We start from the raw sequence: 27,602 nt of genomic DNA, 5'->3' as shown, positions 1-27,602 counted from the left end.
TCATAACCTTCTCACAAGCCTGCAATGCCCGAGTCTTTGTTGACCTGGCTAAAAGCTAGGGGAGCAGGTGATGGTGATCCTTTCAAGGCCACACAGCCTGACTCCAGGACCTCCACGTGCCCTGGATCAATGCTCACTGCTGTTTTTCTCCCTGGATGACTGTGGGCAAGTGCTTCTGTTTCCCTGCCTGTGACTGTGAAATGGGGGATGATGTGAGGTTCCCCCTCAACAGGCTGCTGGTAAGAAATAAATGAGTCGCTTCACGTCAGGTGCTTAGAACAGAACCCAGCACACAGTTGGCCCCACATTAATGTTTGGTGCAATTATTGACATTATTGTTGTTTAGTATCATTGATATGACAAAGGCTCAGCTGGGAGGCTTGATGCCCCCGTTATATAGTTAGGGAAGCGGAGACCCAGGGGCCTGCTGGGGTTTGTACAAGCTTACTCTGGAAGAGGGAGGCAGAGCCCTGACCTCAGCCCAGCTCTTGTCTCCAGCTCTCGCCTCCATTTCCCCAGCTGAGAGACAAGCCATGTAACTCTAGTGGCCTCTTCTCGGGGAAGGGGCAGTTGGGCTCCGGAGCTGGATGAGGGGCAGGTCAGCCTGCCCCTGAGCACCCATGTGTCTCCTCTGCCTCACCATGCACCCTCAGTGGCCCTGAAGTCCCTCTGTATTCCCACCCTCTGTCACTGTTCCCCCATCTGTGCTCTGAATGGTACCCATCTATTCCCCACTCTGGACTCAACGTCTCCTGCCTGCTGCCCATCACTGTCCCTGACCCAGCCCTCCGTGTCCCGGTGGGGTGGCCACTGTCCCCCAGGCTCTCTGTCCCTCTGACGTGGCCATGCCCCTGCCCCCGCAGGAGCCTGCTGTTCGTGTACCCACACAGCCTCAACTTCAGCAGCCGCCAGGGCTCCGTGCGCAACCTCACTGTGCGAGTGCAGTACATGGCAGGCGAGGACCCCAGCCAGGCCCTGCCGGTCAGCGGCTGGACCAGGGGAGGTGGATGGAGGTGGGGGGAGGGGGTTGGTCCCCAGCCAGTCCCTCATGCCTTTGCTCCCCCCAGGTCATCTTTGGCAAGTCCAGCTGCAGTGAATTTACCCGTGAAGCCTTCACACCGGTCGTCTATCATAACAAGTATGTGGGCTGGGGTGGGGGACTGGTGGGGATACAGATGGGCAGGAAGGGGGTGGGGGGATGGGCAGTCTCCTGGAGTGCAAATAGGGGCACCTGAGACAGACAGCAGGGACAGTGGGGCCCGGCAGAGGGGGTGGGACAGGCAAGGGGGAGCCTAGCCTCCAGCAGAAGCCCCAGCCCGGCCCTGCCAGGTCTCCCGAGTTCTACGAGGAGTTCAAGCTGCGTCTTCCCGCCTGCGTGACTGAGAACCACCATCTGCTCTTCACCTTCTACCACGTCAGCTGCCAGCCCCGGCCTGGCACGGCCCTGGAGACTCCTGTGGGCTTTACTGTGAGCCCCCCACCGCCTCTCCCCATCCCTGCCCCGCCCTCCCAGCCCTTGTCCGGCCCCACACCTGACCCCCCGTCTCTCCCCAGTGGATCCCACTGCTGCAGCACGGCCGGCTGAGGACAGGCCCCTTCTGCCTCCCTGTGTCGGTAGACCAGCCCCCGCCCAGCTACTCCGTACTCACACCGGATGTACGTGCCCTGGACCCCCTGCCAACCAGCACCGGGTCCCAAGAACCCCAGTCATGCCCTGCTTTCCTTCCCGCAGCACCCCTGGGCGCCTTGTCCTCTGCTGAGGCCTCATCACACCCACCCCTGTTATTAATCCTGTGTGTCTTCCTGCCCCATCTGTATCCCTCCCTGCTGTGGGGTGTCCCTCGCTTGTTAATGCCCCCCGCCCCCGCACTCACTGTTCCCCACCAATACCCCATTGCCTTGCCGCTTCAGGCCCCCATTTGCAGCCCTGCCTGCTTGACACTCTTCCTGGAGCACTTCCTCCCCATGGGAATGCTGTGTCAACCTCCCACAAACCCTTTCATTTGCGCCCGGGTCCTCTCATTATGTTGTCTTTTGTTCATTCTCTCCAATAACATTCATCCTCAGTCTCCCTTCTCCTGTGAGCGTCCTGGGCATCCCTGAGCTTGCCCAGTGGACCCCTGTCAGTGCTGCCCACAATCCACCCCCATCTCTGGGCTGGGCTGTGGGGCCAGGGGGCAAGGTGCCCAGCAGTTCCCCCAGGCAGGGCCACAGTCAGGCCACAGTGTCGCAATGGCTGAGCTGGTGGCCTGAGCGGTGGCGGGGGAGGGCGGGCCCGTGCCCACCTGGCGTGTCCCTCCCGCAGGTGGCGCTGCCGGGCATGCGCTGGGTGGATGGTCACAAAGGCGTGTTCAGCGTGGAGCTCACAGCTGTGTCCTCTGTGCATCCCCAGGTAGGGGGCGGGGCCGCAACCCGGGAGTCTGGCCCTGGGGTTGGGCAACAGTTTCCTCTGTCCTGGGAGGCCTGGCCTTGGGCCATGGACGTGACTTTGGTCAGCAAGGCTGGCTCCTAGGGAAGCTGCTGACTCAGGCGGGGGTGGCCATGCCAATGGTCATCGCAGCTGGAGCTTTGGCCTTTTTTGCATGGTCTCTCCTCTTCCCCCTGGCCCCAATTTGTCCCTTGCTATGTCTGCGATCGCTCCTGTTTTTTTTTTTTTTTTTATCTATTTATTTTTGGCTGTGCTGGGTCTTTGTTGCTGCACACTCTTTCTCTAGTTGCAGTGAGTCGGAGCTCCTCCCTAGTTATGGTGCATGGGCCTCTCGTGGCGGTGGCTTCTCTTGTGGAGTGCAGGCTCTCGGGCACGCGGGTTTTAGTAGTTGCAGTGTGCGGGCTTCAGTAGTTGGGGCATGTGGGCTCTAGAGCCTGGGCTCAGTAACTGTGGTGCACAGGCTTAGTTGCTCCGTGGGCATGTGGCATCTTCTCAGGCCGGGGTTCGAATCCACATCCCCTGCATTGGCAAGTGGATTCTTAACTGTTGGACCACCAGGGAAGTTCCCTGCTCATTTCTTTTCCATTCACTGGTCTCCAGCCTCGGTGTCTTGACCCACTCAGTCTCCCGCTCAAACCCCAGTCCTACCCCGCTCACCCCTGGCCCCCCACCAGGACCCCCACCTGGACAAGTTCTTCACCCTGGTGCACGTCCTGGAGGAGGGGGCCTTTCCGTTCCGGCTGAAGGACGCAGTGCTGAGTGAGGGCACCGTGGAGCAGGAGCTGCGGGCCAGCCTGGCGGCCCTGCGGCTCGCCAGCCCCGAGCCCCTCGTCGCCTTCTCCCACCATGTACTGGACAAGCTCGTTCGTCTGGTTGTGCGACCCCCGGTCATTGGTGGCCAGATTGGTGAGCTATCACAGCCTCAGACTTTAGTTTCCCCATCTAGAGAGTGGGCCCAGTGTCTAGCGGTGACCTCCCATAGCCCATTTATCTCTCTGGGCTCAGCTTTCCAATCTGAAAAATGGCCCCTCAGTCCCCTAGTCCCCTGAGCTTTTGAAGACCACATGACCCCCTTGGATCCTGAAGCAGGAGCTTGGAACTTAACCTCTGCTCTGCCTGGCAGTGAACCTGGGTCGTGGCGCCTTTGAAGCAATGGCCCACGTGGTCAGCCTCGTTCACCGGAGCCTAGAGGGTGCCCAGGACACCCGTGGTCACTGCCCAGTGCTGGCTGCATATGTCTACTACGCCTTTCGACTGCCTGGCACAGAGCCCAGCCTCGCGGGTGGTGAGTGTTGGTGGGAGACTCGGGGGCACAGGAGATACCTGGGAGGGAAGCATCCTAAGCAAAGGGAAGGCATGTGCACAGGTCCTGAGGCTGTACAGGCCTTGGTTGGTTTACACAATTTATAGGAGAGCGAGAGAGAGAGAGCTTTGTACCCCAGCCCCAGGACTGTGGTCTCTATAAATTTTATTGACAAGTGATTCAGCCAGTTAGCAAGCAGGGACTGGAGCAGAGCAGCCTGGGTTTGACTCTCAGTTCTGCCTATAAACTCTGTGACCTCAGGCAATGCCTTTACCTCTCTTGGCCTGTTTTCCTATCTTTTAGCCAATGATAATACTGGTGCCCCTCCCTTGGGGGTGTTAGTAATAATAAATGGCAAGTGGAAGTGTTAGTCACTCAGCGACCCCAGGGACTGTAGCCCCCCAGGCTCCTCCGTCCATGGGATTCTCCAGGCAAGAATACTAGAGTGGGTTGCCATTTCCTTCTCCAGGGGATCTTCCTGACCCAGGGACTGAGCCCAGGTCTCCTGCATTGCAGGCAGATTCTTTACCATCTGAGCCCCTAGGGAAGTCCAAACGGCATGGTGAAATACTTGGCACAGTGAACACTCAGTAAAGTTGGATTATTTTCATTTGCTAAATGATATAATAATAGCCAGTAACCCCTCTGGACACATACAATATGCTGGGCACTCCGTGTTTTTCATCCTTCTCAAAATTGCTATGAGGCAGATCCACTATGACACCCATTTTATGGGTGAGGAACCTAGAGGTTTAGAGGCAGAAGGTGACTTTGGGAACTTCCCTGGAGGTCCAGTGGTTAAGACTCTGTGCTTCCACTGCAGGGGACGTGGGTTCAATCCCTGGTCGGGGAACTAAGATCCTTCATGCTGCATGATGCAGCCAAAAGAACAACCCATAACAATAACAACAAAAACACAAAAAAAGAAAGTGACTTCACCAAGGGCATCCGACTGGGAAGGGACAGGAGGTCATCAGGGCAGGTGGGCAGGGGGCTGAGCATATTCCTTCCATCCTCAGGGGCACCTCCATTGACGGTGCAGCCTGCCACGCTGGCCCGTGGCCCTGGCCGCCCCGCCAGCCTCTACCTGGCACGCTCTAAGAGTATCAGCAGCAGCAACCCCGACCTGGCCGTGGCCCCTGGCTCTGTGGATGACGAGGTCTCCCGCATCCTGGCCAGCAAGGTAGGTGAGCGGCCCCTGCTGGCGCCAGCCTCAGGGGTCATGGCTGCTGTGTGGGTGGGTGAAAGATCTCAGTGTTGAAGGAAAATGGAACGACAGACAGCAGCACAGATGAAGACTTGACCCTGAGGGATCCCCTGGCGGTCCAGTGGGTAGGACTCCGCACTTTCACTGCCAAGGGTGCGGGTTTAATCCCTGGTTGGGGAACTAAGATCCCACAAGCCACGTGTGTGTGTGTGTGTGTGCGCGCGCTAAGTCGCTTCAGTTGTGTCCGACCCTTTGTGACCCAGTGGACCTTAGCCTGCCAGGCTCCTCTGTCCATGGGATTCTCCAGGCAAGAATATTGGAGTGGGTTGCTATTTCCTTCACACAAGCCACACAGAATAGCAAAAAAAAAAAAAAAAAAAACTTGACCCTGGACAGCAGGGCTGGGCTCTGGCTGTCAGTTCGGGAGCTGTGACTTGGATTCTGAGGCTGACCCAAGGATGGGTGACTGGAGCTTGAAAGAAGAGCAGCGTGTACGTAGCACAGCGGGGTGTTTCCACATGTGCCACACGCATGTATCCACAGGGGGGCGGCCTTGTGCACATTGCCCTCGCACATTGGAGCACAGTTGCGTGTACTCGTGTATTCCATGCACAGACATATGTGGGAGGCATATACACACATACCTTGTGCGTGTTTTGCACACGTGTATTGCAGGGTCACATGTGGGTGTCCACGTGGGCACGTGTGTGGCCCAGGGCAGTGAGCACGCTCCGTGTTTGTTGCTGGTTTCCCTGCCCTCTGCCCACAGTCACTCCCATTTACCCGTATATCTCCAGGGTATCGACCGCTCACACTCTTGGGTGAATGCTGCTTATGCTCCAGGAGGCAGCAAGGCTGTGCTGCGACGGGCCCCCCCTTATTGCGGGGCCGACCCCAGACAGGTGCCCTCCCTACCTGACGTGCCCCTGCACGTGCATCACCCCACCTCAGCATGGGCTCCTCCCACCTTCCTGGCTGCTGCCAACTAACCTAGGGGGGCTGCCTGGAGGAGGCAGCAGACCACCCCCCCACCTCCTGCCTTTGTTTGGGGCTGTGGCATGGATGTTGAGGATGTTGTAGGCAACACAGGGGCATCTTCACCAGCTTTTTGCTGCCACACAGACCACAGCCTCAGGCAGAGACAGAAGGGACAGAGTAGTATCCAAATAGCATGCAATTGATGTGCAGTGACAGAAAGGGAGGGGCAGTATGCAATAGCATGCAAATGACCCAGCCACTCTAACCTCACTTCCTGCATGGCCTCTCTCTCCCCTTAATCCACTCTGTTCAGGAGATTCAGCTGTCCCCTTGACACAGCAACCTGAATGATGCCCAGAGGGCAGAACTGAACCTTGGCTCCCTCACCCCATTTCAGGCAGAGGGACCCCTTCCCAGGACCCTGGGTGTGGGGAGGGGCTTTGCCATCAGATAGTCCTGGGATGAGTCCTGGTTCTGTTAGGGGCTCGCTCTGCACTCCAGGCTTTGAATTTTCAGAAGTAGTGAAGACTCGCTGCTCAGTGCAGCGACCCCAAGCTTGGGAACGAGTTAGGGCATCGCAGGTAGGACTTTGTTGGGGAGACAGATCCTCGGGCCAGCCTCATCCTTGAGCTGCTGGCTAGTCGGGGAGATTGATGCCCATCAAACAAACGCATGACTATGTAAGTGGAGGAGGCGAAAACGCCTGCAAGGAAGTGAACCGAGACAGGGCGGTCTGAAGAGTCTCTCTCCTAGAAGGTGACCTAAAGAGTGAGATAGAGCCAGCCAGGGACGAGTGGGTGTTCCAGGTGGAGGGAAAGGCTCTGCAGAGGTTGGGAGCAAGCTCAGAGGCCCCTGGGCACCCAAGGCTAGATTCCCTGCACACTTGGCCCCAGGCCACGTGTTCCAGCTTTGTGCCTGTCACCTAGGCAACCTGCACAGCATGGCAACCAGGGGACTGTTCACAGCTTGAGCAGGGGAACTCTGGGCAGGCTTCTAAGATTTCTGAGAGTCTGGCTTCATGGGCCTTTCAAGTACCCCCCTGACATTTTTAACAGGCCTCCCCACAGTGCCCTCAGTTCTCTGGGGTGTCAGCTGGGCTTGGAAGGGCACACTGCAGGTGACAAGGTGTCAAGAGGGCAGGCATTCCGGACCTCAGGAGGAGGAGGGGGGAGGCGGCAGTGAGGCTGGCCTTGGCAGGCCTTGGCAGTGGGTGGCCCATCTGATGCAGGCCGGGGAGCCCAGGGTGTGTGGCTGGGACTGTGGGAGCTGTGGGGGCCCCCTCATGCTTGAGGCAAGGGCCTGGGCAGTTTCCAGGGCTGGGCCAGTTCCACCATTGGGCATCTCCTCTCCCTGTCAGTGGCCTCACCTTCTGACCAGCCAAGGAGGCAGGGAGAGTGGAGCTTGAGCACTCAATGCCCATTTCACAGATGGGGATGCTGAGGCCTGGCGAGGCCCCAAGTAAGGCTGGAGTGGGGCCAAGCCTGGAACCTGGAGCTCTCGGCTGCTCCTGCTGCCTCTCACCACTTCACCTCCTCTGTCCTTATCTTTCTTTTTCTTCTTTCTCCTCCTCCATTCTCCCCTTTAATCCCCTTTGTCTGTACTCTGCACCCCTGTCTACGCTCTCACTTCTCCTTGTTGCCCTGTCCATCGGTGAACTCACGGACTCACCCTCCACCCTCAACCCCACTCGCGCTCCCTGCTCTGACCACGTTATCGTCTCCACCTATGTTGATTTCATTCTCTCCACCTACACGCCCCACCCCCCACCACTTTTCTTACTTTTGTCTGCCCGGTCCTGCTCCATCCGTGCTCACCTCCGACGGGCTCCCGTCCACATCCTCACCTGTCCCCTTCACTCTGCTTGTCGCCTCCTTACCATGTCTTGCTTATTCTCATCTTTTCCATCACTTTCATGCTTTCTCCGTCTGAATCCACACACTGCTGTCTTTATTTATTAACACTGCTCGTTCCATCCACGCCCCCACTGTCCGTCCACATGGGCACACCTCCCCTCCATCCATGCCGCCGACCGTCTCTCTTCTCCATCCGTACCGTCTGTACCCACACTAACCGCCCCCCACCCCCCACCATCCCATCCCCTCGCCATTCCATCATAGGCCATCGACCGCAGCTCTAGCCGAACCTCTTCCTGCCTCGAGAGCTCCTCCTCATCCCTGCCCACCACCCAGCCGAGACCCACTATGCAGAAGGTAGTCGGAGACGGGGTGGGTGACTCCACTTTGGGGTCCAGAGCTCCCTTGACCCCCCAAGCCCAGTGGGGTCTGGAGAGCCAGGAAGAGGGCACACTGACTCCTTCTGGCCCCTCTCCTCCTGCATGGCCTCCCATTGCGCTAACCCCGAGCCATCCAGCTGCATCCTCCCCTGTCACGCTGGGGGTACAGCGTGGGTGCCTCTGCACTCCGTGACCCGTGCCCCTGCCCCCAGCTGCTGCATGAGGAGCTGGCCCTGCAGTGGGTGGTCAGCGGCAGTGCTGTGCGCGAAGCCGTCCTGCAGCACGCCTGGTTCTTCTTCCAGCTCATGGTGAGACTCCCTGTTCCCTGCCCGAGAGCAAGGGCCCCTGGAGAGACTCTCTTAAGGGAGAGAAACCCCCTGAGATTTCATCTAAGCCCCCTGAGAAATGGCCCCAAGAGACCCCCCACATGGAGATAAGAGATGCCTAAGGGAATCTCTCCCTGAAGAGCCCCTGAAACTTACTTGAAACCCCTTCCCCTGTGTGAAGGATTCTCCCCCCCACTTTTCCTGTGACACCATTGAGAAACTACCTAACAGGGAGACCCACATCATCCCCAAGAGACAGAAGGAAACTATTGAGATCAGACTTGAACATGCCCCCAGACTCCTCAAGAGGTGCCTTGAACTATTCCTGCTGACGATAACTGCCCCCACCTCAATCTGGTGGGCCTTGAAACCCCACCCTCATTCCTACCACCCAACTTTGACCACTGGAGACCAGTTCTAGCCCTACACATGCTCTCTCTCAGCCTCCTACCCCTCTAGCTAGCCCTCACTTAGGCCCCACCCATGGCCTTCTCGGGCCCCGCCCACCATTCTCAGGCCCCACCCACACGGTCAGGTTCTAGGATCCCTTATGCCCACCTTTAACCCACCTCAAGCCATCACTCACAGTCCCCCAAGTTCCACCCCCTTCTGGCAAGCCACCTCCACCTCCACCCCCTGTCCTCTCGTTCGGCCCCCAGGTGAAAAGCATGACGCTGCATCTGCTCCTGGGTCAGAAGCTGGACACACCCCGCAAACTTCGCTTCCCTGGACGCTTCCTGGACGACATCGCAGCCCTGGTGGGCTCTGTAGGCCTGGAGGTTATCACCCGTGTCCACAAGGTGAGGGGTGTGGGGCCTCCATGGTGTGTGGGGGTCAGGGGTGCTGAGGGAAGACGTGGAGCCAGCCAGGTGGGGTGCCAGTCTGCCCGGTGGGGTGCCAATCTGCCAGGTGGGGTGCCAGTCTGCCCGGTGCTTCCTGGCTGCAAGACCACAAATCCCATTCACTGGATGGGTCTGTTCACTCAACATCTGTTTCTTAAAGCACCTACTGTGTGCTTTACAGCCCTAGGCTGGAAACTAGAGACAGACAGTGGTGACCAAAGCAGACCCAGTTCCTTGCCTTCATGGAGCTGTTAGGGAACAGCAGTTGCAAAGGCCCTGGGGCAGGACCTGCCTCTGTTAGAAAGCAGTGAGCCTGAGCCTACGCTTCAGGCTGCAGTGGAGTTAACCAAGGACGGGAATGAGAGTTGGGGAGGGCAGGGAGCTGGTAGGGCAGATCCATTAGCCCTTGCACAGTGCCAGTATACAGTAAGTACTCAATAAACAGACATTGATATTTGAAACCTTGACAATTAGACAACCTTGACAACCAGACGCTGAACCACTGATTCTAGTGCTCACAGGAGCTGTGCAGACAATAATGATAATACTTGTGCGTTTGTTGAGCACTTGCTGTGTACCTAAATACTTTAGATGGATCCCATCATTAAACTCTCCCAACAGCTTCATGAACTTAGTGTTATTGTTTTCTCCATTTTACCAATGGAGAAACTGAGGCAGAGAATGACTAATAACCTGATATCACATGACTGGGAAGGGGCAGAATGGAGATTTGAACCCTCACCACCAGCTTCAGTTGGGAGAGTAGGGCTTCTGGTGGACCAGAGGGTATGTGCCCACTGGCTGTGGCCAGAATGTTTGATTTTTTTATGATTTTGTTTATTTCTTTTGATTTTTGGTATAGCTTTATTTAATTAATGTATTTATTTTGGGCTGTGCTGGTAAAGAAAGGCTCACACATTGCTTTAGTTGTGAGAGTGGGGTCTGCCCTCTAGTCGCCGTGTGCCGGCTTCTCGCTGTTCTGGAGCACAGGCTCCAGGGCGTGCGGGCTTCAGTGGTGGCGGCACGTGGGCTCCGTAGTTGTGTCTCCGAGGCTCTAGAGCACAGGTTCAGTAGTTGTGGCACATGGGCTTAGTTGCTCCGAAGCATGTGGGAATCCTCCCGGATCAAGGATCAAACCCGTGTCTCCTGCATTGGCAGGTGAATTCATAACCACTCGGCCACCAGGGAAGTCTAGAATGTCTGATTTCCAAAGAGAAAGGGGACTTCTGTATTTGATGGGAATTTTCCAGATGTTTGAGATGCCAGTCCAGCCCAAGCTGGCTCTTGTGCAATTCCCCATGACCTTTGGGCTGATCTCAAAGGCCTTGACCTGGTTGCACCAAAGTCTCCCTAAGAGCTAAATTCCAGATTACGAGGAAACCCCCCTTCAAGAAGGCTACGGGGAACAACAGCACCCTTGAGAAGCAGCTTCGTCACAGCTGAGGCATCGGTGATGGGTCCCAGCGGTCATTCCTTCACTGGACATTTATGGAGCATCCAACTATATCAGGCTCAGTGCACCAGGCAGACCCTGTCTCTGCCCTCCTGTGGACTTGGAGCTCAGGCGGGTTTTGTATTTTGTCTCTGGGTCACAGGACCTGAGAACCCCTGAGGCTAACTTCTGAGGCCATAGGGTAACTCACGAGAACAGGAGGGCAGCTGGGCCTTGAGGCCATATAAGCCTCCTTGCTGTTCCTCCTTGCTGGGCACTTCCTGCTCCAGGGCCTTTGCACTTACTGTTCCTTTTTTCTCATCCTTCAGGCTTCCCTCTTTTTTTTTTTTTTTTTTACTTAATTTGTTTTTGGTTGTGATGGGTCTTCATTGCTGTAAACGAGTTTTCTCTAGTTGCAGCAAGCAAGGGGCTACGCTCCAGTTGCAGTGCTCAGGCTTCTCGTTGTGGTGGCTTCTCTTGTTTTGGCCACCTGATGCTAAGAGCCAACTCATTGGAAAAGAATCTGATGCTGGGAAAAATTGAAGGCAAAAGGAGAAGAGGGCAGCAGAGGATGAGATGGTTAGATAGCATCATTGACTCACTGGACATGAATTTGAGCAAACTCCCGGAGATAGTGAAGGACAGGAGCCTGACATGCTGCAATACATCAGATCACAAAGAGTCAGATATGACTTACTGAATGAACAACTCTTGTTGTGAGCACAGGCTCAATAGTTGTAGAGTATAGGCTTAGTTGCTCCAAAGTGCGTGGGATCTTCCCACTCCAGGGATTGAATTTGTGTCCTCTGCATTGATAGGCAGATGCTTAACCACTGGACCACCAAGGAAGTCCCCAGGCTTCTTTTGAAATAGCATCCTGTTAGGTATCTTTGAAACATGTAGAACTATCTGGAATACTTTTATCAGTTAGGGTAAAAGTTAATTTGCTTGAATATCATCACAAGCGGTTTAAATGTGACCAGAGTTTATTCCTGAGCATAAGTGGGTTGCAGGGAGCTCCACATTGTGGGCCTGGCCATCTCAGTTCATCATAGTACCCACCACATCAGGTGGTGGGAACGGGAGGACCTGCCACATCACTTTTCTCAAATTCCATTGGCCAGAATATGGTCACGTGATTTTTCTCAGCTGCAAGGAAGGCTGGGAAATGTAGTCCCTACCCAGCTCTGAACTCTGAGAAAGGGTCCCGGTACCTAAGAGAGGATATGGGGGCAGGGGAAGTTAGCAGCCAGTCTCTGCCATCTGCGTTGTCTTACTGAAATCTGGTGAGAGAAGGGACTTCCCTGGTGGTCCAGTGGCTAAGACTCGGTGCTCCCCATGCAGGGAGCCCGGGGTTTGATCCCTGGCCAGGGAACTAGATCTCACATGCTGCAACGAAGACCTAGCACAGCCAAATAAATAAATACTTATAAAAATAAATAAAATCTGGTGAGAGAAGAAAAAAGAGTGCCCTCAACAGAGCTGGATGGAGAGTAGACACCTACCTGAGGGGGAAGGGAAGAGCTAGTCGGAGAGGAGGACAACCAGGAAGGCCAGGAGTCTGGAGCTGAGACAAGGGCGTGTCAAGGAGGCCCAAGGCTTTGCGGCAGTGACCCGGCTCCTGGAGGTCACTGGTGGCCTTGGCGAGAGCCAGGCCCAGGGCAGGGACTGAGGCTCCATGGGGCGAGTGAGCGTAGGCTGACAGGCCCTGTGCCCCCAGGACATGGAGCTGGCCGAGCGCCTCAACGCCAGCCTGGCCTTCTTCCTCAGCGACCTGCTGTCCCTGGTGGACCGCGGCTTCGTCTTCAGCCTGGTCCGGGCTCACTACAAGCAGGTAGGAGTGGGCGTGGCGGGCACGGCGCACCTGCAGGAACGTGGGGGGGCTGGCAGTCCTCCGGGGGACGTGGGTGGGGGGTGGGCAGAACCATGTAATGTCTCCTGCCAACCCCTCCCCTGCAGGTGGCCACGCGGCTGCAGTCGGCCCCCAACCCGGCAGTGCTGCTGACGCTGCGCATGGACTTCACGCGCATCCTGTGCAGCCATGAGCACTACGTGACCCTCAACCTCCCCTGCTGCCCTCTGTCGCCCCCGGCCTCGCCCTCACCCTCTGTGTCCTCCACTGCCTCCCAGGTGGGCTGGCCTCACTTCTGCCGCCTCTTCTTGCCCCATCGACCTCTTGCCTTCCAGCCCTCATCTCTGTCCATCTCACACATAGGCCACTGCTCAAGGGATTGACCCCTTCTCGCTGACCCTTCACCTCTGACCCTGCATTCTCAGCAACTTCCCGGGAGGACCAGCTTCTGATTTCTTACTTCTAACTCCCAGACTGGCATTCCATCTGCCATTTCTAAGATCTCTGATTTTGGACTCAACCCCCTGTCATCTCACAGATGAGTTAACCCCGACCTCTCCCCTCTGACCCTTGACTCCCTCATCCCCTGTTTTGTCCCCCAACCTCTCCAGAGCTCCACCTTCTCCAGCCAGGCCCCAGACCCCAAGGTGATCAGCATGTTCGAGCTGAGCGGGCCTTTCCGGCAGCAGCATTTCCTAGCCGGGCTCCTGCTGACGGAACTGGCCTTAGCCATGGAACCTGAGGCCGAGGGGTGAGTGCAGGCCCTGTGTGGTCCCTCAGGGTGGGGGGTAGGGTGCAGGATCCACGCACACTCCATCCTGAGCACCTCACTACTTTACAGGGCGTCCCTGCTGCACAAGAAGGCCATCTGTGCTGTCCACAGCCTGCTCTGCGGCCATGACGCCGACCCCCGCTATGCTGAGGCCACCGTGAAGGCCCGGGTGGCCGAGCTATACCTGCCACTGCTGTCACTCGCCCGGGACACGCTGCCACGGCTGCATGACTTTGCTGGTCAGCAGGGCAGGGTGGGATGGGGTGGGTTCCACCATCTGGGGACCTGATTGATTCCACAAGGCTCAGGTCAGGAAATGTGGGCAAGGAGTTAAAACATGGGTGTTAAGTTCAGAGGAGCAGGTTTAAGTTCTGCCACAAGGCCCCAGGAAAGCCTCAAGGTCAGAAAAGGTGGGCAAGGAGCAAAAAACCTGAGTGTTAGCATCAGAGAAGTGGCTTTAAGTCCTGCCACAGGGCCTCAAGAAAGCCATTAACCTTGCTGAGCCTCAAGTTTCTCAACTGTAACGTGGGGACAGGGGTAGTACCAACTACTCCTAGGATTTTGTGAAAATCTGGGGAGGTGTAGGACTGGAATACTGTCAGTGCACGATAAACGGGAGATGAATTATCTGTTAGAAAGAGGTGGGAGCAGGGAGAGGTGGGGACCATCAGGGTGAGAGGGCAGTTGGAGCCTTGTGTTCATTAATTTGCACACTGACCAGCACCATCGATGAACAAGTGTGCACTGTGGTTGAAATGCACAGACTTAGAATTGGGGGGTTGATGCCCTTTGTCATTTCGGGGAAACTCTCAGTTGTTATCTTTTGATTTTTTTTTTTTTCCGCCTCGTTTTCTCTCTTCTCTCCTCCTTGGACTGCAATGACACGTATGTCAGACCTTTATGATCCTGTTACACGTGTCTGCTGTGCTCTGTTCCGCTTTTCATTCTGTTTGCTCTGTTGTGCATGAGTTAGGAAACTTTTCCCCTGTGTGTGAGCTCACGACCTCTGTCTTCTGCTATGGCTGGTCTTCTGTTAATGCCCTCTGTTGAGTTCTGAATTCCAGATGTTTTATTTTTCACTTGTAATATTTGATGTTTTTTGTTGTAGATTTCGGCTCTCTGTTGATATTCTCCATCTATTTACCCTTGTTTGTGCATCTCTTCTACATTTTATCTTTAAAAATATATTTATTTACTTGGTTGCACCGGGTCTTAGTTACAGCATTTGAGGTCTGTAGTTGAAGCACGTGAACTCTTAGTTGCCGCATGTGGGATGTAGTTCCTTGACCAGGATTGAACCCAGACCCCCTGCATTGGGATTGCAAAGTCTTAGCCACTGAACCACCAGGAAAATCCTCTACTTTTTATTTCAGTGTCCTTGTTTGCTCACTTCAGTATTTGATCATCTCTGTGCCGTGCCTGCCCCTGTTGTCTTTTCTCCCCTGTCAATCACATTTTCCTGCCTCTTCACGTCTTCTGATTTTTTTCTTGTATTTTGGACATTGTGTGTAAAAGGGCCGTCAGGACTGAGGCAATGTCCTCTTTTCCCAGTGAGGGTTCATCTTTCCTTCTCTTAGGCAGATAGGAAAAGGGGCTGATCACCTCAATCCAGTCAGAAATCCATGTTAAACTGGGCTGGAGCTTGAGGTTGACCTTGTATCTCAAGAATCTCTAGGCTGAGACCTAGTCTGTATTTGTTGGTAGCAACTCTCTCTGATGATACTGTTTTGGGGGCGAGTGGACAGGATAATCTTTTAAGATCATAGATTTTGGAACCAGACTGTTTAGGTTAAAATTCTAACTTTACCATTTACCTATTTTGTGATCCCAAGCAGGTAATTTAACCTGTCTTTACCTCAGTCCCTTCTTCCATAAAGTAAGGATGATACAAGTACTTACCTCATAGGGTTGTGTTGAAGAATAATAGTTAATATTTTTAGAGTGTTTAGAACACCACCTGATACGTAAGAAATGCCACGTCTGTGTCAGCTGATGCTATAATAATGGCAGCAGCAGTTATTATTATGGTTGTTACCATTGTCATCATCATCTTTGCAATGACTGCTCCTGTGCACCAGGCCATGTTCTAAGCATTGAGCATAGCGTGGCCAGAGCAGATAGATATAGTCCAGGCCTTTGTGGATCTTAGTTGTACGATGACTGTATCTAATTGCAAATATAATAAGTGAGCTCTGGGAGTCAATAACTAGAGACCACACCCTGGTCTGAGGGGGTGGTATCAGGGAAGGCTTCCTTGAGGAGGTGACCTCTGAGCTGAGATTTGAGAAAGAGACAGAACTAACCGAGTGCTCTTGGTTCTCTTGTCCCAGAGGGCCCAGGTCAGCGCTCAAGACTGGCCTCTCTGCTCGACTCAGACACAGAAGGTGAAGGGGACGTGGGAGGCACCATCAACCCCTCAGTGGCCATGGCCATTGCGGGTGGCCCCTTGGCCCCTGGCTCCCGAGCCAGTATCTCCCAGGGCCCAGTGACGGTGAGTACTGGCCTTGTCCCCAGGGACACCAGCTAACATCCGATCATCTTTGTGCCTGTGTCTAATGTCTTTTCTCCCTTATCAATCACATCTCCCTACCTCTTCACATGTCTTGTGATTTTTTGTTGTATTTTGGACATCATGTGCCCGATAACCCAGTAATAGAAGTTACGTAATAAAGTACCAATCGGCCAGTTCTCACTTTACTGTGGAGAAAACGAAGGTCAACTCTCTTCCTTCTGATCCCCCTGTCCACTCTCCGGCCCCAGGCTGCTCGCTCAGGCTATGCCCTCTCTGCTGAGTCCAGTCGGACCTTGCTGGTGTGTGTGCTATGGGTCCTGAAGAACGCTGAGCCGGCCCTGCTGCAGCGCTGGGCTGCGGACCTGACGCTCCCTCAGCTGGGTCGTGTCTTGGACTTGCTGTACCTCTGCCTGGCTGCCTTCGAGTACAAGGTTCGAAGGTCGGGCAGGGGACTGGGGCATAGAGGGCAGGTTGAGGACACATGGCGGGGGGGGGGGGCGCCTGGAGTGACGTGGGCTGGGTGTGAAGGGGTGGACTGCACCAGTTGCTGGGGGGAAGGGATAGATTGTTTCAGTGCTTTAAGTTACCAGCCAACTGCTCCTACAGTTTTGCCTCTGAGAGAAGTTCCTGATAGAAATCAAGGAATAATAAGAGTCCATGTACCTTTCTCAGTTCCCCTGCTGGCTCAGTGGTAAAGAACCTACCTACCAATGCAGGAGACGCAGGCGATGTGGGTTCGATCCCTGGGTTGGGAAGATCCCCTAGAAGAGGAAATGGCAATTCACTCCAGTAAATGGCAATCCACTCCAGTATTCTTGCCTGGAGAATCCCATGGACAGAGGAGCCTGGTGGGCTACAGTCCAAAGGGTTGCAAAGAGTCAGACATGACTTAGCAACTGAGCACATGAGCACGTGCTGAACCAAAGCAAAAGGCAGAAATTTCCTTCATGAACAGAATCCGGGAGGTGCTGAGAGCTTAGAGCTTGCTGTAAAGGGGAGGACCATGTTTGCGAGCACAGGTTCCTGGAGGGATAGGGCCAGAAAAAGCAGACCACATAAGCGCATAGAAAAGGACAGAGTCAACCTTGAACCTGTTCTCTGCCGTCTCAGGGGAAGAAGGCCTTTGAACGCATCAACAGCCTCACATTCAAGAAATCACTGGACATGAAGGCCCGACTGGAGGAAGCTATTTTGGGCACCATTGGAGCCCGACAGGAGATGGTGCGACGGAGCCGTGGTGAGAGGAAGGTGTACCCCCACACATGTCCCCACTCAGTGCCTCCCACACTTTGTACAAGGGTCCCCGAGACGGGAGCCGTTCCCACCTGTCTGGCTCACTTTTCCCAGAAGTCCACACATTATCTCTGTACACATGGCACATGGGCTTCTGTGTTCTCTGTTGATGTCTAACCGTGTCCACTCCGAGGCGTCCACATCATCCAGTGACCTCACAGGGATCCCACGTGTGTATCTTATCATGGTCACGTGTGTCCTTATGTTTTTGCACATGTGTGAACACCCACCTGTGTGTCTCAGAGAGGAGCCCATTTGGGAACCAGGAGAACGTTCGCTGGCGGAAGAGCGTCACACACTGGAGACAAACCTCGGACCGTGTGGACAAGTGGGTGTAGGCGGGACATAGTTCACAGGGGTTAGATCAAGTTCCAGAGAACTGTGCCCCCAGGGCAGATAAAGGAACAGCGCCCAGCTGTCGGTGGGGGGGGGGGGGGGAGTCTGGCCAGGAGAGGCCCTCCCCAGCCCCTCCCCTCCCATCTAGGACCAAGGATGAAATGGAACACGAGGCCTTGGTAGACGGGAACCTGGCAACCGAGGCAAGCCTGGTGGTCCTGGATACACTGGAGATCATCGTGCAGGTATGGCTTGATCCAGCATCTCCATGACCTCGGACCCCACCAACGGGCCTTGTGATCTTTGACTTTCAGAATCCCTCTCCCTCCCTGACTCCATAACCACCCCAGTCTCTAAGAGCTGGATTTCTGGCCTGCCAGACGGTGATGCTGTCAGAGGCCCGGGAGAGCATCCTAGGCGCGGTACTGAAGGTCGTGTTATACAGCCTGGGCAGTGCCCAGAGTGCCCTCTTCCTGCAGCACGGCCTGGCCACACAGCGGGCTCTGGTATCCAAGGTGAGTATCTCTGACAGCCACGCCTGCTGAGTGCCCAGACACACCCCTTAACCACAGTTTGCAGAGGAATTGAGGATCAGAGTGGCAGTCAGTTACCTGGAGTCACACAGCAAGGGCTTAAACTGGGTCAGACGCCAAAGCCTGCTGGTTTGGCCAGAGAAGGCAGAAGAGCCCTGTGCTTCTGCCCAAGTCCCCATGGGGAACCGCCTGAGTCAGAACAGGGAGAACTCACTGGTGTCTGTTTCACCTTGGGGGCGGGGGCCAGTTCCCAGAGCTGCTATTTGAGGAGGACACGGAGCTGTGTGCCGACCTCTGCTTGAGGCTCCTGCGCCACTGCGGCAGCCGCATCAGCACCATCCGCACCCATGCCAGCGCCTCCCTCTACCTCCTCATGCGCCAGAACTTCGAGATTGGCAACGTAAGCGGGGACCGGGGGGCGTGGCCTACACAGGGCTCCAGGGAGGGCCATTGATTAGGGTTCTTTACTCATGTTTTTAATAAGTTGTATTTATTCATTTTTGCCAGGTTGGGCTATATTCCTGCCCGCGGACTTTCTCTAGTTGTGGTGCACAGGCTTCTCGTTGCGGTGGCTTCTCTTACTGCAGCGTGCAGGCTCAGGGCCTGTGGGCTTTAGTGGTTGCAGCACGTGGGTTCTGTAGTTGCGGTGCACAGGCTTAGTTACCCCGTGGCACGTGGAGTCTTCCCAGACCAGGGATCGAACCCATGTCCCCCTGCAGGGCAGGCAGATTCTTAACCCTTAGACTACCAGGGCAGTCCTGAGCAGGGGTCTGGATCAAACAGACGTGAGGCAGAAGGGGAGAGGGGTGAGGTCAGCAGGCTGAGAAGGCCCACAGGCAGGCGTGCTCTTCCTCCTGGCCCACCCAGAATTTCGCCCGTGTGAAGATGCAAGTGACGATGTCGCTGTCGTCCCTGGTGGGAACAACACAGAACTTCAGTGAAGAGCACCTGCGCCGTTCACTCAAGACCATCCTCACCTATGCCGAGGAGGACGTGGGGCTGCGGGACAGCACCTTTGCTGAGCAGGTGATCCCCGGGCCCCGGCCCCACCTTCCACAACCAGGGTCGTTGCCCCACCCTGCTTGACCCCTGACCCCGTCACTTCGGCCACATCACTCCCGGCCCTTCCCCTACTCCAGGTCCAGGACCTGATGTTCAACCTGCACATGATCCTGACTGACACGGTGAAGATGAAGGAGCATCAGGAAGACCCGGAGATGCTTATTGACCTCATGTACAGGTGAGGAGGGCCGGTCGGGACCGTCAGCCATTCACAGACAGGCGAGGGGCGAGGAGGTGGTGGGGGGGAGCAGGTGAGCGTACAGGTAATAAGAGAGACAAGTAAGGATGGACAAGTGATGAGGGCCCAGGAGAGCAGACAGATGAGGACCAAGGGAGAGGGAAGACGACAGGTGAGGGCACAGGTAAGGTACGGGCAGGTAAATGAGCAAAAGAAAAGGGCACCAGAGGAACATACAGATCAGGGTGACAAAGCAGAGCCAGGACAGGTGAGGTAGACAGGTGGGAGAGGCAGGTGAGGCGCCAACCCATGAAGGGCTGACAGATCAAGAGAGCAAAGTGCTTTGGAGGAGTATTTAGTAAGAACCTGGGGAGTCGGAGATGGGGGCCCAGGTAATGCAGACAGGGAAGGGAGGGGGCATACAAAAGGGTGGGCCCCAGGCAGACAGGTGGCATGGTTCAGGATCCAGGTGGAGTAAACTGACGAGCAGGACAAGTGAGGGAGCGACACTTGTGCAGGGATGGACAGGTGTGGAGTGGAACAAGTTAGGGGACAGGTGAATAGAGGAAGGGAGGCAGTGATGGGCAGGGCAATGGGGATACAGGTGAGACAGGTGAACGGGGTACAGGTGAGGAGACTGGCTGGTCAGTGGGAGACAAGGAGGACTGCTGAGAAGAAAGATGAGTATAAGGGAGAAGACAGGTAAGGGGATGGACAGGTGAGACAGGTGCGGGGAGGGAGAGGTGAATGAAGGTTCAGGTGGGGAGGTCGTCTGGGGCAGATGGCTGGGGTAAAAGGAGAAGGGGATGGACAAGGGAGGGGCGAGCAGTGAGGGGCGAGGTGAGTCTCCACCCACCTCCCATCGTCCTCACCTGGGCTCTAGGATTGCCCGGGGCTACCAGGGCTCCCCAGACCTGCGGCTGACGTGGCTGCAGAACATGGCGGGGAAGCACGCGGAGCTGGGCAACCACGCGGAGGCCGCGCAGTGCATGGTGCACGCGGCCGCGCTGGTGGCCGAGTACCTCGCGCTGTTGGAGGACAGCCGCCACCTGCCTGTGGGCTGCGTTTCCTTCCAGGTGAGTGGCAGGGGTAGGGGTCGTGGCGGGCGGGGGTGTGGCCCGTGTGGGGAAGAGACCAGGCTCTGAGCCCACCTCCCATCCCAGAATATCTCATCCAACGTGCTGGAGGAGTCCGCCATCTCCGACGACATCCTCTCACCCGACGAGGAGGGCTTCTGTTCCGGGAAGCACTTCACAGAGATGGGGCTGGTGGGGCTGCTGGAGCAGGCGGCCGTCTACTTCACCATGGTGAGGCCCAGGGCCTGGGGCAGCGGCGACTTCCGCTCTTGGGTCCCGTACCCGCTCCCGAAGATTCCAGATGGAGCTGCTGCGAGGACACTTTCTGGGTGGGAGATTGGTGGGGGAGAAGGATTTGGGTCCCTCTGAAGCCACTTTCCTGCCTTTCTCCCCTGAAAACTCTTGGTATATGGGTGAGGCTTGAGTATGTTCAGTGACCATTTAAAAAAAATTAATTTTGGCCGCACCTGGAGGCTTTGGGGATCTTAGTTCCCTGACCGGGGATTGAACCCTGGTCCTCTGCAGTGAGAGCGTGGAGTCATAACCACTGGACCACTGGGGAAGTCCCTAAAATTCTTTTCTGTTATGAAAAATTTCAAGAACACATAAAAGAAAGTTGTGTCCCCACCACCCCTCATATGCAGCACCCAAAGTCAGTGACCACCTATGTTTACCATCCTGTTTCAGTTCTTTGCATTGAACTTTCTTTTTTCCTTTTTTTTTTTTTTTTAATTTTATGTATTTGTTTGTATTTATTTTTTGGTTGTTCTGGGTCTTCACTGCTGCACGGGTTATTCTCTAGTTGTGATACACGGGCTTATTGTGATGGCTTCTCTAGTTGTAGTGCACGGGCTTCCCAAGCACAGGCTCAATAGTTGTGGTGCACGGGCTTAGTTACTCTGCATCATGTGAGATCTTTCTGGATCAGGAATCGAACCCATGTCTCCTGCATTGGCAGGTGGATTCTTTACTACTGAGCCACCAAGGAAGCCCCTCGAGGTTTTTTTGATGTTGTGTTTATTATTACTTTGCTGGAGTCTCAGAGACAAAGGCCTTGGGAATAAGCCCGATGGTGGACACAGACCTCAGACAGTCAGCAAATAGCTCGGATACCTGTTGTGTGCCAAGCTTGATGTTGGCCCTGGCTGGCACTCAGGAGTGCCTATTACCATGCGCCAGCAGGCATGTGTGGAGGCCTTAGGCATCATGCCAGAAGGGCTTACATCCAGGTACTGGTCCTGGGGAGCCCCTCCTGTCTCAGGTTCAGTTTCCTGTCTGAGGGATGGGGAAAAAGAAAATGACTCCTACCAATGAAGGAACATGGATAAAGCATAGATGTACACAGCACCTGGTCCGCAGTAGGATGGTGGAGACCACAGAGGATGTCTGTAAGGGCTGAGTGGAAAGGCTGGTACCCGATCTGGGGCAGATGCAGTCAGGGTGGGCTTCCTGGAAGGTGATAGAAGATGGCACCCTGGGGGAGTGGGTAGGAGTGTGGTTGGTCCAAGCAGGAGAGAAGACCAGGGTAGGTGCTGGAAACCCTGACATATCCCCACACCCCCATCCCCAGGGCGGGCTCTACGAGGCCGTGAACGAGGTCTACAAGACCCTCATTCCCATCCTGGAAGCCCACCGCGACTACAAGAAGCTAGCTGCCGTGCACGGCAAACTGCAGGAGGCCTTCACCAAGATCATGCACCAGGTGGGCCCAGGAAGCCCTCCAGCCCCAGCCCCAGCCCCAGCCCCAGCCCCAGCCCGTCGACTCCTGCCATCCCCAGCTGACTTTGCCCCTTCTCTCTCTCACCACAGAGTTCCGGCTGGGAGGTGAGTGGCCACCTACCTGTCTCTGGGACCCCCATGACAACTGGTCAGCAGTGGTCGGGGACCACCAGGGGGCGCTGGCGGAGCACGGCTGCCCGGCCACAGGGGCTCAGTGGGCGATGACCAATGACGCACCCCCACTACTTCCCCCCAGGTCCCCCTCCCTGCCCCAGATCTCCAGGGCAGCTTGTGACTCACCCAGCTGGGAGCTCTCCAGTGACACCCCTCCCTTGGGCAGGGCCAGCTTGGTCACTGCCTGAAAGGGGGGCCTCCCGCTCCCGCCCTCTGTCTCTGTTTCTTTTTGTCTCTATCTCTTGGTCTCTTCCCATCCATCTCTCCCTGTCTGTCTCCTTGCTAGCTCACTCTGTGTGTGTCTCTGGGTCTCTTATGTCTCCCTGTCTCCTCAACTTCCCCCAGGATCTCTGCTCGTTTGCCATTTCATGTTCCCCCTCTCTGCCTCTCCCCTACTTGGGTCTATTTTTAGGCATCTCCTAGTTTGGGGAGAATTTTCTGGCCAAAGATGGCAGGAACCCAGAGCCAAGGCGGGAGGGCTGGGTGGGGGCCGGGCAGGGCAGGCGGGTCTCCTCCCTCCCCGGATCTCCCTACCCATAGAATGATTGTCATCAGGCTGTATAACTAGGACCCTGGGGGTTGGGGGTTCTGACCTGTGACCTCTGCAATGACTTTGTCTCTCTGCCCCTGGCTCCCACCTCCCTCTCCTGGTGCCCACCCCACCCTACCTGGATCCGCTTTGGTGAGTGAACATGAGCCACCCCTGTCCTTCCTGGTGGTGGGTCATCTACCTAGGGTGGGAGGAGGGGGAGTCCCTCTTTCCAAACTTAGATCAGGGAGGGGAGGGGATGCCCTGGAACAAGGGAACCAGAGCCTCTGTCCCAGAGCAAGAGACAACCATGACTTCCTTCAGCCATGTGTGCATTTATTGAGCACCTACTGTATACCCGGGGTTCCCAGGTGGCACAGTGTTAAAGAATCTGCCTGCCAAGGCAGGAGACAGGAGTTCAGTCTCTGGGTTGGGAAGATCCCCTGGAGAAGGAGATGTCAACCCACTCCAGTATTCTTGCTTGGGAAATCTCATAGACAGAGAAGCTTGGCAGGCTGCAGTCTATGGGGTTGCAGGGAGTTGGACATGACTTAGCAACTAAACAACGACTATATACCCAGCCCCACAGACATTGAGAAGTGAGTTGTGAGCAATAGAGCTCTGTTCCTCATTGCGTATTCTCTGAAGAAGTGCATGGGGCGAGAGGGAGAATCAGAAACTTAGGGTTTGTGTTCAATGAGAATAAAGATTGAGGGGGCAGCAGATAAGCTGGGGAGAAAGAGTGAGGGTGTGGGCAGTGGACAGTCGGCCAGGTCCACATCTCTGCCTGTGATGTGATGTTCTTGGGGTTCCCCCAGTCCTCCACCCATCCCCCTGTCTTCTGCACATGGGGCTGGAGGACACGTGTCTCTAGGGTAAGGGCCTCCCGGTCAATAGCAGCTCTCCCACAGCCCCAGCGCGTGTTTGGAACATATTTCCGTGTGGGCTTCTACGGCGCCCGCTTTGGTGACCTGGATGAACAGGAGTTCGTATACAAGGAGCCATCCATCACGAAGCTGGCTGAGATCTCACACCGGCTGGAGGCACGTCCTGGCGGTGGGGGGTGGACAAGGCACTGGGCCGCCCTGGGGCTGGGTGAGGGCTGCAGCCGTGTGGCCCTGAGTCAGCCCCGTGTCCCCAGGAGTTCTACACGGAGAGGTTCGGGGAGGATGTAGTCGAGATCATCAAAGATTCTAACCCTGTGGACAAGACCAAGCTGGACCCGCAGAAGGTGAGGGCTTCCAACCATCCCCCCAGGGTCCCCCAAATCCTATATTCAGAGACTCTATGTACCACATCCTATGGCCCCTCAAATCCTATTTCTCTAGGAAAACTCCAAAGCTTGTCTCTCTCAGGAACCCCAAAATCCTATTCCTTAGGGATTCCCATTCATCCGGATGAGATGTGAAAGTGTTAGTCGCCCAGTCATGTCTGACTCTTTGCAACTCCATGGACTGTAGCCCACCAAGCTCCTCTGTCCATGGGATTCTCCAGGCAAGAATACTGGAGTGGGTAGCCATTTCCTTCTCCAGGGGATCTTCCCAACCCAGGGATTGAGCCTTGGTCTCCTGCATTGCAGGCAGATTCTTTACTGTCTGAGCCACCAGAAAAGCCCCAGATGAGACATAGGGAGACCTGAGAACCCAAATCCCTGAAACCCAAAGCCCACAGACCCAGTGAGGCTCAACCCCCGTTCTACAGGGATGGGGCCCCTGCGGGAGGCCGACAAGCCCCAACTGTGTAATGGGGCTGAAACCTTTACCCCTGGGCCCCACGCCCCAGGCCTACATCCAGATCACATACGTGGAGCCACACTTTGACACCTATGAGCTCAAGGACCGGGTGACCTACTTCGACCGCAACTATGGGCTGCGAACCTTCCTGTTTTGCACACCCTTCACGCCGGACGGGCGTGCTCACGGCGAACTGCCGGAGCAGCATAAGCGCAAGACATTGCTGAGCACGGCCCACGCCTTCCCCTACATCAAGACCCGAATCCGTGTTTGCCACCGGGAGGAGGTGGGTGGTCAGGGACGGCCCAGGGAGTGGGGAGGTGAAGAGACCCTAGACCAAGGGAGGCGGGGGACCCCCAAATTCCAACCTCCAGGCCCTAGTCGGCAGACTTAAACCCCTCCCTCCAGACCTTGCTGACCCAAGTCTGGACTAGAACCAGGCAAGAGTTAGCAGCAGCACACCAAAAGCAGCTGAACCTTGACCCTCACCCTGCCAGACCCAGGCAGGCAGGAGCCCCCAGACCCAGTTCCTTACACAGCTTCTTGGACCCCTATGAACCCCCAGCCAAGATCCAAGCTGCCGTGGGCTGGTTTGGGTCAAGGCATCTCCAGGCCCCAGCCAGCGGCACATGCCCATCCTTACCCCACAGACGGTGCTGACCCCGGTGGAGGTGGCCATCGAGGACATGCAAAAGAAGACTCGGGAGCTGGCCTTCGCCACTGAGCAGGACCCTCCTGATGCCAAGATGCTGCAGATGGTGCTGCAGGGCTCTGTGGGGCCCACTGTGAACCAGGCACGGCTGGCAGGGGAAGCAGGCTGCCCAAAGCCCCACTGGGGGCAGGGGGTGGTGGTGTGCAGATGGCCTCATGAGCCCCTGTCACCCCACAGGGACCTCTGGAGGTAGCCCAGGTGTTTCTGGCTGAGATCCCAGAAGACCCCAAGCTCTTTAGGCATCACAACAAGCTGCGGCTCTGTTTCAAAGACTTCTGCAAAAAGTAGGCGTGACCCCATCCCCAGACAGGGCCCCTCTAACCACCCCCCATTATGATTCTGCCTACCTGACTCCCCAGTACAGCCAGTCTATCACCCTGACCCCCCTTTATGGCCTCTCTGATTTCCATTAAGTCATGTCCACCATCAGTGACTCAGTGGACATGAGTTTGAGCAAGCTCCAGGAGATAGTGAAGGATAGGGAAGCTTGGCATGCTGCAGTCCATGGGGTTGCAGAGAGTCAGACACGACTGAGTGACTGAACAGCAATATATCCACCTATCAGACCCCCATTATTACTGTGCATGCTTGACCCAAGTTCATGGCCTCCTCACCTCTCATTTTTTTATTTTTCTTTTGGTTGCACTGAGTCTTCATTGCTGCATGCAGGCTTTCTAGTTGTGGCAAGTGAGGGTTACTCTTGTGGTGTGTGGGCTTCTCATTGTGGAGCATAGGCTTCAGGGCCCACTGGCTTCATTAGTAGCAGCACGTGGACTCAGTCATCGCGGTGTGCCGCTCTACAGCGTGTGGACTTCAGTAGCTGTGGCGCCTGGGCTTAGTTGCTCCACAGCACGTGGAATCTTCCCAGTCCAGGGATCGAACCCAGGTCTCCTGCATTGGCAGGCAGATTCTTTACCACTGAGCCATCTGATCCTCAGGTGTGAGGATGCGCTGAGGAAGAACAAAGCCCTGATTGGGCCGGACCAGAAGGAGTACCATCGGGAATTGGAGCGCAACTATTCCCGCCTGCGGGAGGCTCTGCAGCCTTTGCTCACCCAGCGCCTGCCCCAGCTGCTGGCACCAAACACAGCCGGCCTCAGGTGCCTAACCCAAGTCCCCCGCCCACCCTAGAGAGGGTGAGATGGGGCAGGCAAAGCCCAGCAGAGTGTGGGGGCTACCATACGTGTGCCTGTCAACACGGGTGCTCAGGGCTTTGCACATGCATGTGAACACTTGCACATGTACATAATATTCAAACTCTGAGCCACCATTTCTGATCCTGGCTAGGTTATTTCTCAGGCATGTGACTTCATTTTTCTGAGCCTCAGTTTCCACATCTGTCAAATGGGTATGATTCATATCTCCAGTGGTGGATTCTATGAAGGAATCTCCAGTTCCACGGCTGGATCAGAACCAATGTTAAAGGAGCCAGGATGACCATAGAAGGATCTTAGGAGGGGGAGGAGGAGGAGGGGAAGGAAAGGAGTGGGAGGAAGAGGAGGAGGTGATGGCTGGAGAGCATTATGGAGTTGGGGACCATGTGGCCGTGTTGATCTACTTCATTCCTCCCTCCCCCAGGAACTCCTTGAACAGAGCAAGTTTCCGGAAGACTGACCTTTGAGCCCACAGGGCCTGGAGCCACTCCCAGAGGAACCAGGACCCTGGCCTCAGCTACCTGTGCCTTCCTGACAGTCTCTCTCACTGCCCACTTGGCTGTGAGGCGACCACATCGTGCACGGGGCTGGGCCCTCTTCCTCTGTTCTCCTCTGTGTGCACTGATGCTTCTTGTCTTTTCTAATTTAAAATGGTTTTTGTAAACAGCCTGTGTGGTGTGGTCCCTGGGGGCTGGGTCCCAGGTGCATGCATACTCGACCTAATTGTTGATGATGGACACTGAGAACTAGTTGGGTGCAACAGACAGCAGTGACGACCCATGCAAAGTCCTGCCCTTGTAGAGCTGACATTCTAGTGGGGAAGGCAACACACAAATGACAATGTCATGTGTGTTCATGGGGAATAATGGTGACATTTGTTAAGCCCTTGCCCAGAGCCCAGATCTGTATAACTGCCACCCAGAAAGACACTGTCCCATCTATGGGCCTGGCTGCACGAGGGACAGCCTGCTTCATGGTTACAGAATCATCTCAACACCACTGTCAGGCAGGCAGCATTCTTATCCCGGTTTACAGATGGGGAAACTGAGGCAGCCAGTAGTTGGAGGCTTAGTGGTGTTGAGATTGGAAACCAAGTCTGGCTAGCCACGGAGCCCAGGCCTTGGCTGAGGTCTGCGGCCTCGCGCTGATCCACCCCTCCCTTCCCGCCCGCGGTGGTCAAGTCACTATACCAGGCCTGCGCTAGGGGGCTGGGGGAGG

General features: G+C 55.7%; 1 protein-coding gene and 1 long non-coding RNA gene across 8 annotated transcripts in view; one reads left to right on the top strand and one right to left on the bottom strand.

The window, feature by feature from the left end:
* Positions 1-27,050, top strand: part of DOCK6 (dedicator of cytokinesis 6) — a 47,470-nt gene extending 20,420 nt beyond the window's left edge. Inside the window, exons 15-50 of one of the 7 annotated variants that reach the window (XM_070792869.1) lie at positions 864-981; positions 1,068-1,138; positions 1,330-1,468; positions 1,555-1,656; positions 2,306-2,392; positions 3,103-3,334; positions 3,552-3,713; positions 4,751-4,914; positions 5,736-5,840; positions 8,034-8,126; positions 8,362-8,457; positions 9,135-9,275; positions 12,470-12,583; positions 12,709-12,879; positions 13,213-13,352; positions 13,443-13,612; positions 15,704-15,864; positions 16,134-16,316; positions 16,996-17,122; positions 17,422-17,506; positions 17,663-17,759; positions 17,895-18,029; positions 18,295-18,447; positions 18,915-19,073; positions 19,187-19,287; positions 20,171-20,363; positions 20,451-20,594; positions 21,934-22,065; positions 22,173-22,187; positions 23,703-23,828; positions 23,927-24,016; positions 24,568-24,804; positions 25,169-25,312; positions 25,408-25,514; positions 26,169-26,330; positions 26,809-27,050. In XM_070792869.1, the coding sequence (XP_070648970.1) occupies positions 864-981; positions 1,068-1,138; positions 1,330-1,468; positions 1,555-1,656; positions 2,306-2,392; positions 3,103-3,334; positions 3,552-3,713; positions 4,751-4,914; positions 5,736-5,840; positions 8,034-8,126; positions 8,362-8,457; positions 9,135-9,275; positions 12,470-12,583; positions 12,709-12,879; positions 13,213-13,352; positions 13,443-13,612; positions 15,704-15,864; positions 16,134-16,316; positions 16,996-17,122; positions 17,422-17,506; positions 17,663-17,759; positions 17,895-18,029; positions 18,295-18,447; positions 18,915-19,073; positions 19,187-19,287; positions 20,171-20,363; positions 20,451-20,594; positions 21,934-22,065; positions 22,173-22,187; positions 23,703-23,828; positions 23,927-24,016; positions 24,568-24,804; positions 25,169-25,312; positions 25,408-25,514; positions 26,169-26,330; positions 26,809-26,851 (4,699 nt within the window). In that variant the 3' untranslated portion in view covers positions 26,852-27,050. The other 6 variants (XM_070792871.1, XM_070792870.1, XM_070792872.1 and 3 more) reach the window with 6 other exon arrangements.
* Positions 20,555-22,509, bottom strand: LOC109561615 (uncharacterized). Its single transcript, XR_002181073.2, has 3 exons — positions 22,383-22,509; positions 21,712-21,837; positions 20,555-20,688 (listed from the first exon to the last, which is right to left on the bottom strand). It is a non-coding gene; the product is annotated as an uncharacterized lncRNA (long non-coding RNA).
* Positions 27,051-27,602: the final 552 nt, after the last annotated feature.

Source organism: Bos indicus, chromosome 7 (assembly GCF_029378745.1).
Source record: "Bos indicus isolate NIAB-ARS_2022 breed Sahiwal x Tharparkar chromosome 7, NIAB-ARS_B.indTharparkar_mat_pri_1.0, whole genome shotgun sequence".
Taxonomy (NCBI): domain Eukaryota; kingdom Metazoa; phylum Chordata; class Mammalia; order Artiodactyla; family Bovidae; genus Bos; species Bos indicus.
The sequence above is the reverse complement of the archived record's forward strand: the minus strand, read 5'-3'. Positions and strand labels throughout refer to the sequence as shown.